This window comes from Bactrocera oleae, chromosome 4 (genome assembly GCF_042242935.1).
Source record: "Bactrocera oleae isolate idBacOlea1 chromosome 4, idBacOlea1, whole genome shotgun sequence".
Lineage (NCBI taxonomy): Eukaryota > Metazoa > Arthropoda > Insecta > Diptera > Tephritidae > Bactrocera > Bactrocera oleae.
Window position 1 is genome coordinate 4,754,765 of NC_091538.1, and position 15,395 is coordinate 4,770,159.

Genomic DNA, 15,395 nt, shown 5'->3' on the forward strand with positions numbered 1-15,395 from the left:
GTGTTCGATATTAGTTGACTTTCGAGTGCTTTATTGAACAGTACAAAGATTTACTCTATCTTTACAAACACACACCGCCGTGCCCACACAATGGCAGAACTTAAAATACGCAGAATTAACGCAGAATTGCAGAAAATCGCCAAGGAGGAGTTGAATGAGCTGCCCGAACGTGTTGGCGCCGATATTGAAGCGCTACGCACCTGGATCAAGCAGCAGCCACATTTGCGTGCACGTGACGATGATCAATTCTTGCTCAGTTTCTTGCGTGGCTGCAAATTTAGTTTGGAAAAGGTGAAAAGTAAAATTGACAAATTCTATACATTACGCACAAAATATCCGGATTTCTTCGGCGCTTTCGATGCGGATGAGGCAACGATTCGAGCGATCATTAATGCTGGGTGAGAAATCAAACGATTTAATTGCATTTGGTTTAAGAAAATTATACACATTTACGCATGAATTTATGTGCTTAATAGCATAATATTGTTGTTGCCGAAACCATTGCACGAACATGGCGCACGCATTATACTCATACGGCAAGGTGCACTGCCAGCCGATAAATACACTATTGAACATTTCATACGCGCCGTGAGTCATTTGCAAGAGATCATAATACGCGAAGATGATCACGCCATCATATCGGGTGTAATATCGATTATTGATATAGAAGATTGTACAACTGCACATGTTATGCAGATGACGCCTAGTGTTATGAAGAAAATGTCCGTACATGCCGAGGAGGCGGTGCCTTTACGACCGCAGCAACAACATTTCATACATATACCCAGTGGCTTTGAAACAGTTTTCAATGCAATGCGTCCACTCATGACCAAGAAACAACAGAATAGAGTAAGTTTTTAAAAGCTCCGCAGGTGCAAAATTAGTTTTATTAAGGTCAAGAGCTAAAAAACAAAATGTATATGTATTATAGATTTCAGTGCATGCCGAAAAGTTGGATAGATTTTACGAACACGTTCCACTGTCTTATCTGCCCGTGGAATATGGCGGCGATAATGGCACGTTAGCAGAGATAATCAACTACACGAACAAACAATTGGATGAGTATCGAGAATATTTTAAGGAGAATAAAAATTATGGCACTGATGAAAGCTTGCGTTCGGGCAAACCCGTCGATTACGACAGTTTATTTGGTGTGGAGGGTTCGTTCAGAAAACTGGAGGTGGACTAGATTTTCCTTTTAATGAGTCTTTTTCACTATATCACAATTAACATTTGTTTGAAACTACATATTTTTGGTTTTTTTTATAAAATAAAGAAAACTAAATAAATACTTTTAAGTTTACGTTAACAAAAACACATAAATATAGTACTCGAAATCATAATACTCGTAAACATACTATACTTTTGCACTTTTACATATACCTTTTCAAATTTTGCAGACATGATTAAAACCAGTATAAAATGTGTGTCTTAGCGAATGAACTATAGTCATGGCACTTTTGCTCAGTATATTTTTTTTTTTATTAGAGAGATGTATATACTTTTTCCAATGAAATTAAATATTTATTCTGTGTTTTAATTGTTTGTTTCATTATTAACGTAGAAATGAAAAGTGGCTAGCGAATTATTTTGAGCTAACCAAAACACAAATGCAGTTATAGTACTTACGAGAGCGGTGCGATAAGAACTTATTTTGAAAAAATGCCGTTTTTCCTCAATGTATTCCCCTTTCATATAGTTCGATACACTGGACCCAGCGATGCTCCAATTTCTTTAACACATCTGAAATATGTATATATTTTCTGTAGAATTGTATGGTGTGCCTTTGTAGCGGCATTAATCTTCGCACTCGACTCAAATTTTCGACTGGCGGCTTGTTCTCTAATAGGCCCAATAATTTAGTATACTAGGGTAGTAAAGACAGGAATAAATGTTCTGGCCCATAGGAGTGTCTTCGGAGCATGTTCGACGAGTATAGCTTACTGTTTTCACTTCTCCTTGATCTCGCCGACAGCCTTCAATGTGAATGTAATGCGCGATAGTAGATTTATTTTGTGACGCCATAGGCCGGTGTGGCTAAATACCTATCGGATCGCTCTCGTAAAGAAAAAGTGAAAGCCTTGCCCCTTGATTTGCTCTGATCATTTAGATATAATATATGTGTACTAGATTTGCGTTTGCTTTGTTAACACGTTTCTTATAATGGAATTCGCAGAAAACCTTACAAATCAGCAAGCAAAGTTCATGTATGCATACTTTGCAATGAATTATTTGAAAAATAATTAACTCATTTCCGCTTATACATTTAATGAATAGTAGATAGAAAACTCCATTGATCATCTATTGAATTTGTAGCATACAAACACCCAGGCTTTAAAGAATAAACGACGAATTCATATAATCGGAACGAATTCAATGGTACGGAATCTTAAAAAAAACACGTTTAGACTGGATGTTTTGAGATTTGAGTTGATCAAAGAGCTCGAATTTGCATAAAATACGCTTCCTTAGCGGTCTATTCCAATGTGTAATAATATTTATTTTTATTAATCACTCTGTATTGCTTAGCTTAGATTATTTTTACAAGGACGAACATTTACTTGTATTTATAGACTAAAAATTAATATAATATATTAAAACCTTATGTACCCGGCCAGCTTTAGTCATTTGGTCTCTGATATTGATAAGATGCCAAACTCACATTGCTTATGAAGTATGGATTTCATTAATTTCATATTTTCAGCATCCCGTCTTTAGTGGCTTATGAGTTTAGCATGCAATAAAAGGGGGTATGTGTTTTACAAAACGCTTTTTGTATTTCACATTAGAGTCGCACAATTAAAAACATATAAATTCTATAACTTTAAAATGTCTTCAAATTAGCTGTAATTTTAATCTCCAAACCTTTAAGTACGATCCAATGACGTATAATTTGCTATACGCAAGCTGATTCTAATGACCGCTATATACGAGTATGAACAAAGTTATAATACCACAGTGCAACTAATATGCTCGAGTATTAAAAACAGCTACTTTTTTATACCCATAAATTTAAAATATAATAATATATATTGCATTGTCAAACGATGAATGTTGTAGGTTCAAAGTAAAAGTCGCTTTTATTTATAAATAAATACAAATGCATTGTATATTTGGGTATATTGAGGGCTTTCGCACGTCAGTACAGTTTAGTTGTCGCAAATAGCGCACAACAATATCCTACAATCAACGGAAATAATTGACACACCACTAACGTCTAAAATACATACAATAATGACGACACCGAATATACGTCCGTTATCAGAACACCTACAAGAGGTGGCTATTAAAGAGTTAAATGAGAGACCTGAGCGGTTGGCAGAAGATCTAGAGACGTTAAAGACCTGGGCTATAAAGGAGCCACATTTAAATGTGCGACTCGATGACCAATGGCTGGTAGCATTCCTGCGCGGCTGCAAGTTCAGTTTAGAGAAGGCGAAGTCGAAATTGGATTGGTACTATACATTAAAAACCAAATATCCGGATTACTACACAGTACAAAATCCGGATGTACCCAATTATAGAGAACTCGTAAAATATGGGTAAATATTAGACTTGTTAATTTTAGTGAAATAATATGGAATTCATAAAATACTTACGCCACAGATATGCGGAAATGAAGCAGTCAGTAAATTACAATTTTTTTGTATTTAAATTTTTATTTAAACTTCTAAAGCTTAAATGATCTTTTTATATGACATGACACTTGAATTTACTTAACTTAAAGTTCGTGTGAGTGGAATTCAAAAACAATATGTACATATTCCGCGTTCACATGCTAAATAGAAAGAAGTATAAAAAGTGTCAGGATGTCCTTTGAAAAAATCGACCGATTAGTTTCCGTCGGAATTACACAGGGAAGCTACAGTGTCTTTCAGAAACCGCAAGAGAGATTCCCCCGTGTATATAGCTCATTACTTAAATTTATGGTTAATTTCAAATATATTTTTTTTTTTCACAGTGTGGGATTATCATTGCCAATACCATTAAATGAGACTGGACCACGCATTATATTTAACCGTTTCGGTATGTATCCAGTTGATAAATATACACTTAAAGATCTAATTCCTACAACGAATGCACACCTGGAGCTAATTATGCTCAGTGATGACACTGCCGTAGTGAATGGTTTTGTTAATCTGATAGACGCTGCCAAAGTGGACGCTGCACATTTGGCACAATATACACTGACTATTTTAAAGAAGTCGTTGGGGTTTGCCGAGAAAGCTTCCCCATTGCGCCAAAGCTCAGTACATTTCTTTAATGTGCCAGCAGGTTTTGAGAAGCTTTACAACATGCTTAAGCCTCTGCTTCCAGAAAAACAAAAGAATCGCGTAAGTATGCAAAATATCATTAGAATGTATAACATATACATTTGATTACAATTGATTTTTTAATACTTTGCAAAAACAGATATTTTTTCACGGCAACAGTTTGGAGACCCTCTATGCTCATATACCAAAAAAATATATGCCCATACAATATGGCGGTGAAAATGGTTGCCTTGATGAACTTGAGAAGTCCACATTCCAACAATATCTTGATCATCGTGATTTTTTCATAGAGGATGTCAAATATCGAAATAATGAAGATTTACGTGTTGGCAAACAACCGGATTATGAAAGTTTATTTGGTATTGAAGGTTCATTTCGAAAAATCGATGTGGACTAGTCGTTTACTAAACAGATAACGACTGGAGGGTAACTTTAAGTCTTAGAAATTAAAAACAAAAAACATTAATAACAATAAAAAACAAGACCCGGTTTTTAATTTGAAACAGATGATAATAAAGAATGAACATGCTTTTAAACAATAAGTTGATGCATTATGTACAATATCACTAAACTCTTTCAATATTTTTACCCTGAGCTATATTACATTGGAGACCTTATAAGGTATATAAATGTATAAATGAGCAGCGTGATGAGCTGAGTCAATGTAGCCATGTCCGTCTGTATATACGCTAACTAATCTTTCAGATTATGAGATATCGATCTGAAATTTTGACATGTCCTCAAAATGCTTCTCATTTGTCGATACCGATATTAAACCACTCTAGGACATAACTGCCATACAAGCAGATCGATCATACTCAAATCCCTGTATGAAAAACTTCTTCATTTGACAAGGTACCTTCACGAAATTTAACGTTTTTACTTGCAAGATTGTTTGACAAGGCTTTATAGAAGCAAGGGTCAAATTTGGACGATGGGCGTGGCACCACCCACCTTTAGGTGAAACCCCATATCTCGGCAGTAGGACCTGATTTCAACCAAAATTATCTTTACATTCCTACATTACAGTGTGAAAATGAGCGAATTCAGACGAAAACCATGCCTACTTCCCATGTAACACAAATTTAAATTACATCTGATTTTCTTTCAATCAATGTATCCGGATAAAACTTTGCATAATTAGTGCGTTTGAGATATGCCATCTTATGACGAAAAGTTGTCCAAATCGGACTACAACTGTTCAAGCTCCCAGATACAGAATATGTGAACCCCAGTTCGTATTGCGAACTATTAATCGAAAATATCGTACCGTACCGTACTCGTATACACTAGTTAATATGTAGGATATCTTAGCAAAATTAACTGAACGTTTAATATTGGATATACTAAAGTTCGATGCCGAAGAAATATGAAATTGGCCCATGAAGTACCCAAACTCCCATATACTACATATAATGATTTTCGTTATTCTAACAAACCTTATATCGAATATGTTATATACGAGTATGTTAGCCTTATCGATATCACGTTTGAAAACAGCCACCGCCAAACCGTAATCAGATTTATCGGCACGTTCAATTACCACATCCAAAGAATTAAAATGGCACGCGTCCGAAGGCTTCATCTCGTGCAATTGTCATGTGATCGTGCACATCGGTGAATACAGTTGGGTGAACAAAATAGACAGGCATGTGGGTGGTGCATATCGTTATAATTTTATCTTTATAAATGGATTTATGTTCATATTATTTTAATTTATTCTATGTATTGTATATATATATATATATGTATATACATATAAATTATTTATTATATACATAAATTATAAATTTATAAATATAAATTAAAATTAAACCCGGCTAATAACAAAGCGATATATACAATTGTTTATTTTTTAGATTATTTAGTTTTTGTCATTTGGTCTCTGATCTTGATAAGATGTGAAACTCACATTGCTTATGAAGTATGGATTTCATTAATTTCATATTTTCAGCATCCCGTCCTTAGTGGCTTATGAGTTTAGCATGCAATAAAAGGGGGTACGAGTTTTACAAACCGCTTTTTGTATTTCACATTAGAGTCGCACAATTAAAAACATATAAATTATATAACTTTAAAAAGTGTTCAGATTAGCTGTAATTTTAATCTCCAAACCTTTAAGTACGATCCAATGACGTATAATTTGCTATACGCAAGCTGATCCTAATGTCCGATATATACGAGTATGAGCAAAGTTATAATACCATAGTGCAACTAATATGCTCGAGTATTAAAAACAGCTACTTTACCGACATACACTTTGATTCTTAATTATAATAAACGATATTGATGTTAATGTTGTAGGTTCAAAGTAAACATCGTTTTTATTTAAAAATTAGTACAAATGCGTTGTATATTTGGGTAAATTAGAGCTTTTGGACGTCAGTACAGTTTAGTTGTCGCAAATAGCGCACAACAATATCCTACAATCAACGGAAATAATTGACACACCACTAACGTCTAAAATACCTACAATAATGACGACACCGAATATACGTCCGTTATCAGAACACCTACAAGAGGTGGCTATTAAAAAGTTAAATGAGAGACCTGAGCGGTTGGCAGAAGATCTAGAGGCGTTAAAGACCTGGGCAATAAAAGAGCCACATTTAAATGTGCGACTCGATGACCAATGGCTGGTAGCATTACTGCGCGGCTGCAAGTTCAGTTTAGAGAAGGCGAAGTCGAAGTTGGATTGGTACTATACATTAAAAACCAAATATCCGGATTACTACACAGTACAAAATCCGGATGTGCCGAATCTTAGAGAACTCGTAAAATATGGGTAAATATTAGAATTGTTAATTTTAGTGAAATAATATGGAATTCATAAAATACTTACGCCACAGATATGCGGAAATGAAGCAGTCAGTAAATTACAATTTTTTTTTTTTTTTGTTTTATTTAAACTTCTAAAGCGTAAATGATCTTTTTATATGACATGACACTTGAATTTACTTAATTTAAAGTTCGTGTGAGTGGAATTCAAAAACAATTAAAAAGATGTACATATAATTGTCGCGTTTCACAGGCTAAATCGCAAGAAGCGTAAAAAAGTGTCAGAATGTCCTTTGAAAAGAAATAAAATAGGCCGATTAATTTCAGTCGGAATTACACAGGGCGACATCTGTTTGAAGCTACAGTGTCTTTCAGAAACCGCAAGAGAGATTCCTCACATTATAATGTCCGACCCGATATACATATACATATGCCGCGTGTCGTAATACTCAAAAGAAAGCTTAAGCAGTTGAAGAGCTCGGTTTCCTTTACGAATCGTATTTAAGATAGGAGGGAATTATTTAGGAATCACAACAGTATGCGCAAAGTTAAAGCATGACACCTATCATCTCTTTGTATCGCTCCTCAAACCTTTCCTATCAGCCACAACTCTCCCAGGAGTCCATTGCCATGAAAATAGCTCACTACTTAAATTTATGGTTAATTTCAAATATATATATTTTTTTCACAGTGTGGGATTATCATTGCCAATACCATTAAATGAGACTGGACCACGCATTATATTTATCCGTGTCGGTATTTATCCAATAGATAAATATAAACTTAAAGATATATTGACTGTAACGTATGCACAAACGGAGCTAACGATGCTCAGTGATGACACTGCAGTGGTAAATGGTTTTGTTAATCTGGTAGACGCTGCCAAAGCGAACGCTGCACATTTGGCACAATATACACCGACTATTTTAAAGAAGTCGTTGTGTTTTGCCGAGAAAGCTTTACCATTGCGTCAAAGCTCAGTACATTTCTTTAATGTACCAGCAGGTTTTGAGAAACCATACAATATGATTAAGCCTATGCTTTCATCCAAACAGAAGGACCGCGTAAGCTTGCAAAATATAATAGTAAATTACAACATGTAGATATGTTTTGTTTAAAATTTTTTTATACTCTGCAAAAAAACAGATTTTTATACATGGCAACAATTTGGAGACACTCTATGCTCATATACCAAAAAAATATATGCCCATACAATATGGCGGTGAAAATGGTTGCCTCGATGAACTTGAGAAGTCCACATTCCAACAATATCTTGATCATCGTGATTTTTTCATAGAGGATGTCAAATATCGAAATAATGAGGATCTACGTGTTGGCAAACAACCGGATTATGAAAGTTCATTTGGTATTGAAGGATCATTTCGAAAAATCGATGTGGACTAGTCGTTTACTAAACAGATAATGACTGAAGGTTCACTTTACGGTTTGGAACTTAAGAAAGAAGAACATGAATAAAATAAAATAAATAAACCCGATTTTTAATTTAAAAACGGTCTGAAATTTTCCACATGTCCATTTCTCCCCAAGAAGCTGATCATTTGTTGGAACCGCCGTTGTAGAGTTATTAAATGCGTAAGTTCAAACTTATAGTATTTCAATTTATTCTAAAACTTAACTAACTACAGTCCAAATGCTGAAGCGCCGACGGCGACGCAATGATGTAACTTATAATAGCAGTTTCCGATGATCAGATGAAGTATATAAGTAAACTAGACATACAGTTGTCCTGAGCTATTATTGTATATATATCCACATTTCTCCCTTACCATGAAAGTTGCGATAAAATTTAATTTTAGTTTTTTAATCTATATGAAATACAATATGTATTTATGTATGCTGTGTAGTAATCCTGAATCAGTTAAGAGATTTAACAGAACTTTGCAAACAATTTGAATTTATAAAATCTATGACAGTGTAAGGAAACTGTGCGCCTTTATTTAAACTTCGGATGTTTTCCACTAATATTACAAATAACATAACACAAGCAGACATCAGTAGCTTAGGATATAATGTTCAATATCACCATTTAAGAGCTCTTTTGCGAGATCTTCATAATCACACTCTTAACCTCGGTGTAGTTTTGTAACGCATATTCACCATTTTCACGACCATGACCGGACATCTTGTAGCCACCGAATGGCGCTTGTGCCATCAATGCGTTGTATGTGTTTACCCAGACGGTACCGGCGCGTAAGCCCTGCACGATGTAGTTAGCCTTGTCGATATCACGTGTGAAGACAGCCGCCGCCAAACCATAATCAGATTTATTGGCACGTTCAATTACCTCATCCAAAGACTTGAAACGGATGAGCTGTTGCACGGGTCCGAAGATTTCATCACGTGCAATTGTCATGTGATCGTGCACATCGGCGAATACAGTTGGCTCAACAAAGTAGCCAGGCGAGTGGGTGGCGCGACTACCGCCAGCAACCAATTTGGCACCTTCGTTTTTGCCCTGTTCAATTAAACCGAGTATACGATGAAGTTGATCTTGATCGATTTGTGGTCCTTGTTCGACATGCAATTCAAAAGGATTACCAACGGTACGCTTCTTAGCACGCTCAGCGCTGCGTTCAACAAACTCATCATAGATTCTATCTTCAACAAAGGTACGCGAACCAGCACAACAAGTTTGTCCCATATTGAAGAAAAGACCAAAGTGTGAGGTCTCGACTGCATAGTCCATATCGGTATCAGCTAAAACAATGTTTGGACTCTTGCCGCCCAATTCCAAAGTGACACGTTTCAAATTGCTACGACCCGAAGCTTGCTGTATCAGTTTGCCAACCTCAGTGGAGCCGGTGAATGCGACCTTATCGACATCATGATGATTGGCTAGAGCAGCACCAGCATCGCCAAAACCTGGCAATACATTTACCACACCTTCTGGGAAGCCAGCTTCCTTGATCAATTGCGCAATATAGAGCGCAGACAAACTTGTCTGTTCTGCCGGTTTTAACACAATGGTATTGCCAGTAGCAAGAGCTGGGCCCAATTTCCAAGCCATCATGAGAATTGGGAAATTCCATGGAATAATTTGTGCGCAAACACCAACGGGTTCGTGGCGCGTGTAAGCAAAGTAATCACCATCTACGGGTAAGGTCTTGCCGTGATTCTTATCAGCCCAACCGGCAAAATATCGTAAGTTCTTAATAGCCGACGGCACATCAACATTATAGGCGACAGCATAGGGCTTGCCATTGTCCAATGTTTCCAAACTCTACTAGTAAGAAAGGCGCTGTTTATATATCAGAAAAGTGTTATTGCGCAACAGAACTTACCGCCAAATAGACGCGATCGCGCTCCATCAAATCAGCTAACTTATTCAAATGTACACCACGCTCGGAGGCATCCATGTGACGCCATGGTGAACCAACTCTGCAATAATAAATAAAATTATAAAGTTCAAATTCTATGTGTGTATATATCAACTGGTGGCTCAACTAACTTGAAAGCGGTGCGGGCGGCCTGTACAGCGATGTCAACGTCTTCCTTTCCGGCGCACTGGATTTCAGCAACATTTTGCTCGGTGGTGGGATTTATGGAGCCGAATGTTTTACCACTTTTGCTCTTATGCCATTCGTTGTTGATAAAAAGCTGAAATAAATAAATTACCACAGGCGATAAAATATGAACGTTAAACAAAAGAAAAAAGTCAAATGAATTATGTATTCGAATCATGTGCAGTAATAGGCTTTTTACAAAAACTCTTAGCTATAATAGATGAAGAGGTGCAAAATACACATCAATTTATAGGTTATGTCCTAAAATCGTTGTTACAAAAGTTGTAGATCTTTTCGTTACCTACAACTTTGAAATATGACTTTTTTCTAAATGCATGGAATCAAGATAAGCCGTCTTTAAACCCATTCAACCACGACCCTCAGATCGGCCGAAAATTATTTTCCTTTCATTTTTATTATTTTATCTTTCGTTTGCAATTAGTTTCAACCTGCTATGAATTTTTCAGTTTCTTCTGCACTATTCTATGTTTTCTATAATTAAATTGGCAATTTTTTTTTTTATATAAATGAAAGTTGAAGCTACTGAGAGTGGAAATATGGTATGCTAAACTGCTACTAGTCATATTAGGGACTAATTTAAAGCTATAGCTGGATGATCACGGCAATATTTACCAAATTGCGTGCACCGGCATTCTCCAAAAATAGTTTGTCTCGTCGAGTGTAGTCTTTAATCTTATGTTTATGAAAAATAGTACAAACTGGTAGCGTATGTATTCTAACAGAATTTTGATGATTCTTTAATTCCGGTCCACCCATTGAACAGTGAAACAAGGGAATTAAATCTGATGAGTTGCTGTATTTTTTTTTTTTTTTGTTGTGTAGTTGACCGTGCTCAAAATTTTGACAGGTGAGGGTTACGAGTTGAATTGTCCAGTTAAAATGTCGCAGGACCGTCAATAAATAAGTGAAAAAATTTGAGTAATGAATCACAACAAATATATTTTTGAATAAAAACTTTATTGAAAAATTAAAAAAGAAATATACAAAATATTTATTGACTTAATAATAGAAAATTCATACAAGATTGATGGATACGTTGAGTTGCGACCTCTTTAAAACGTATCGCCATTAAACGTTCGTTTTTTAATGCTTCTGAGTGTTCACCAAACAAATAAAAAACGCCGAAATCAATTTCATTTTGTTCTAACCATCTTGGTGTCCAAAATGCATCATGGTCACCCACAGGTTTTTCCAGATTTTTATCATTATAAGACGGACAACGTACGGGAATAGCTATACTCGATACGAATTGAGCCTTCGATCCATGCGAATCATAATCAATTCTTTTATTCACAATATCCTTTGGGTTCTTTCTTTCAGTCAATCCTATGTATGATGTTATACAATGAATGTCTTCATTTAACTCTGTCCGTTCGTATTTGTCTGGCATTATGTCATCAGGATTTGAAAGACAAGTATTGGCAACGAATTCATCTTTTCCATCTAACTCAGCCGTACTCCATTTAGCACCTGGAATTGGATTGTATTCCCAGAAATGCTTGCGTATTTCCATTGGAGTTTTCGGATCAGCGAGTGTACTGACAATTTCACGTAAATTAGTATAACGTACATTAATAGGATCGCAACGTTGTTCATCTTTTAAATGTGGCAAAAATGGCACAAAGTTATCGTGTCCATATTTCATGTACCCAACGGAGGATAATAATTTATATATAATACCAAAGTCTGCGCCAAGCCATTTAATACTATCAGTAAATTCAGGTAGAATTGGTTCATCGGAATTGTTGTAATTTATAAAAGAATTTTTAAAACCTTCATTTATTTTCACATGCAATCTCAATAAAGTAACACGATACAGTGCATTTGTCAGGTGATACCAATCGAAATCTTCGTATTTACTTCCCAGCATATTTCGACTTCTCCTAATTAACACACGAACGGTAAAACCAACTGATCGCGTACTGATTGGTAATAATATAGGACTAGAAGGCATGTTTTATTATTTATAATAGCCAATCGGGTTTTGTTCGAAAAATATCTTTTTTACTTAAATGGTGAAGATATAAATTTTTTTTTGTTTTGTACAATGGTTTTTCTTTTACAAATAAGTTTTAGCTTTTCCACAACTGATCACTTCTTGTGGAACAAGCTTAACGAAGCCTTGCCAATAGGTTGCAAAAAACATTGTCGCTGCAAGTCGAGAATGATAGAATACAATCCAAGCGTTCCACATATCAATTTATTTTATAACAATTACACATACATATCTCCGTAAGTATTGTTGTATGTATGTATGTATTATATTATCATCAAATGAACTTACATATTTACTAAATAAAAAGCACATATCGACGTAAGTAAGTTTAAGTATATACATATGTAAAATTCTATTTGTACAGTTATCTGATTTGTTAAAAGTTGTAAGAATCTACTTAAGCGAGGAATTTGCTGCCGTTATTCGTTTACGTGTATGTAAAGCAGTTGTAGTAGTTAGCCATTATTCAATATTATTTTGTGTGTAATTTAACTTTATATACTGTAATTCATCAATATATATCAAAAGATAAGCATATCCATTTACTGTATAATTAATTTGATTCGTTTATCCAATTTAGCTGCAATAATAAATTATGGCGGCAACTAGAAAGAAGTTTCCACCAACAAACATAGCAACTAAGTATGTAAAAAAAATATGTTACTAAATATTTTTTGTCCGAATATTAATATTTTTAGTAATTAGTTTTAAGCATACAAAGTACTTTACAATTACTACTAACGGTTTAAAATTCACAAATGCGATTAGACTTGTTGGCTAGAAAATTTCTAATCTAATCTAAAACAATGATAATTCCGCAAGATATATTTATGTATGTATGTACTAAAATACTGCAAGCTTTAAATATCTTTTTAAATTTTTTGATTTTATAAATGCATTAATACATATGCACATTAGTAGACCCATATACTTAAATAATATTTTAGATCGCAAATTCTTACAATAATGTTAGTGAAATATCAAATTACCTGCGATTGCGTTAATAATAAATAAATTCATATTGTTTACAATAGCTTAGCCATAAAAATAATGAAGAAATATGTAGAAGTATTATCTTTTGATGCGGCGCTCAACAGCTGTTCACGAAGCAAAACCGAAAGTATCAACTAACAAAAAATTCAAATAATTAAAAAATGTGGTCGCATTAAAAACAAGAAAAAACGTTAGCTTTGGACGCACCGAAGCTATAATACGCTTCATAGGTGCATTCCCTATAGCATAAAAGGATATAAGAAGATCTTTATCTTGCCAGTTTGTATGCCAGCTATATGCTATAGTGCTTCTTGAGGAGAAAAGAACGTGTGCAAAATTTCATAAAAAATTAAAATAATTAAATTTTTAATAAAGTCCTACTTAATCTAGTTTACTTAGTGAATGTAAAAAAAAATTATAAAAAGGTGAGCAACATAATACATATTAAGCATAGTTTTTTTCAATACAAATTTGCACACACATTTAATGTTTTTTGCGATCGCTCAGCTGTTAAAAGTCATCAATCACTTAGCTGTTAAGTCGCTGTTTGCCGCCTATTGTAAGCTGAGCGCCAACTTCAAAACAAAAACGTAGTACTGCTATTCATACCTAGCTGAGTAATATGAACTAAGAATAACTTATTTGTATCGTTAATTTAAATTATATACACATTTTTTAGCATATTCACAGCAGCTACATACATATGCGATCCATAATAATCTTAAATAGCTATGTACATCCTATATACCTCTCCTGAGGAGTATATATATATGTACATAAGTAGATGAGAACCCAAATATAATATAATATTTTTATGCATTGCTTTCAAATCATATAAATAAATATACATGTACATATGTAAATGTGTTTATGCAAAGTATCATTCTGTTTCGGAAACTTGTTCAGTAAACTACCTGAATCTTAGTTAAGATGCAAATTAGAGATTTACGCACATATGTTTGTATATGTTTGCAGAAAAACAAACTGCAAGCCCTGTAGGGATAATTTTGTTGCAGAACACATACGTGTTCATTACGCTTCATTTCAGACTAAAAAAAAATCGAATATTGTTTTCTTTTATATATTTATATATGTATATTTTTTACATAATAATATAACGTAAGTTTCGCTATTTTGCAAGAAAAAATGGCTTACTAAATTGATAATTGATAGGAAAACTATAATTTTAGTGAGAAATTTTGTACTTTGCGTTTTTTGAAATCTAAATTATTGTTGTAATTTAAATTCAAATTACATGATCTAGCTCCTGCTTTTTCATTGTTGTATACTAGTATAGCCACACTTTAAATGTTTTTTTTTTATTAATTATTTTTTATATTATCTATAAGTTATGAACTTAATTACATTACAAACGAAATTGAAACTGCTTACAGCATCGATTTCTCAAGGAAATTTTTAATTTCCTGCAGGTATAGCGTAGAATAAATAAATAATACTACTCGTGCGGATTTAACAAATGACGTGACTGGCAAAAAACTCAAAACGCAAAAGTGCAAACATTATAAACTACGAGCGACCGGCTCCTTATACGCTACCTACTTGCCGGTATATACATACATATGGCAGCGTACATATCTATGTACATATGTTTATATGAATTTGTAATTTATACAAAAGTACCTACATACACATGTATACACAAGCATGTACGTGAGAAATGAATGTAGGTATATTAATATATGTATATGTATATAAATCAGCAAACAATGCAAAGGACATCAACAAGAATTGAGAAATTGAGAAAATTTTATTTACCTTGTGCAAAATAAAATTATATTATATTTCACA

The 15,395-nt window shown here is 34.2% G+C and overlaps 4 protein-coding genes across 5 annotated transcripts in view; 3 read left to right on the plus strand and 1 right to left on the minus strand.

Moving 5' to 3' along the window:
* The window catches only part of LOC106626851 (uncharacterized), an 18,386-nt gene continuing 2,991 nt past the window's right edge, over positions 1 to 15,395 (plus strand). The window contains exons 1-3 of the mRNA XM_036374607.2: positions 1 to 398; positions 477 to 849; positions 932 to 1,180. Coding sequence (XP_036230500.2) covers positions 91 to 398; positions 477 to 849; positions 932 to 1,180 — 930 coding nt within the window. The 5' untranslated portion in view covers positions 1 to 90. The remainder of the gene's footprint in view (positions 399 to 476; positions 850 to 931; positions 1,181 to 15,395) is intronic.
* Positions 3,106 to 4,816, plus strand: LOC106626852 (alpha-tocopherol transfer protein-like). Its single transcript, XM_014246720.3, has 3 exons — positions 3,106 to 3,542; positions 3,962 to 4,334; positions 4,414 to 4,816. The coding sequence occupies exons 1-3, from the start codon at positions 3,235 to 3,237 to the stop codon at positions 4,669 to 4,671; spliced, it is 939 nt and encodes a 312-aa protein (XP_014102195.3). The 5' UTR covers positions 3,106 to 3,234; the 3' UTR covers positions 4,672 to 4,816.
* Positions 6,632 to 8,543, plus strand: LOC138857200 (alpha-tocopherol transfer protein-like). The gene is made up of 3 exons (XM_070109116.1): positions 6,632 to 7,059; positions 7,744 to 8,116; positions 8,199 to 8,543. The coding sequence occupies exons 1-3, from the start codon at positions 6,752 to 6,754 to the stop codon at positions 8,454 to 8,456; spliced, it is 939 nt and encodes a 312-aa protein (XP_069965217.1). The 5' UTR covers positions 6,632 to 6,751; the 3' UTR covers positions 8,457 to 8,543.
* Aldh (Aldehyde dehydrogenase) overlaps positions 8,962 to 15,395 on the minus strand; it is a 7,201-nt gene continuing 767 nt past the window's right edge. Inside the window, exons 1-4 of one of the 2 annotated variants that reach the window (XM_014246715.3) lie at positions 11,210 to 11,368; positions 10,522 to 10,670; positions 10,355 to 10,451; positions 8,962 to 10,293 (exon numbers count right to left, since the gene is read on the minus strand). In XM_014246715.3, coding sequence (XP_014102190.2) covers positions 9,100 to 10,293; positions 10,355 to 10,451; positions 10,522 to 10,670; positions 11,210 to 11,353 — 1,584 coding nt within the window. In that variant the 5' untranslated portion in view covers positions 11,354 to 11,368 and the 3' untranslated portion in view covers positions 8,962 to 9,099. Of the gene's footprint in view, positions 10,294 to 10,354; positions 10,452 to 10,521; positions 10,671 to 11,209; positions 11,369 to 15,395 lie in introns of those variants that run through there. The other variant, XM_014246716.3, reaches the window with a different exon arrangement.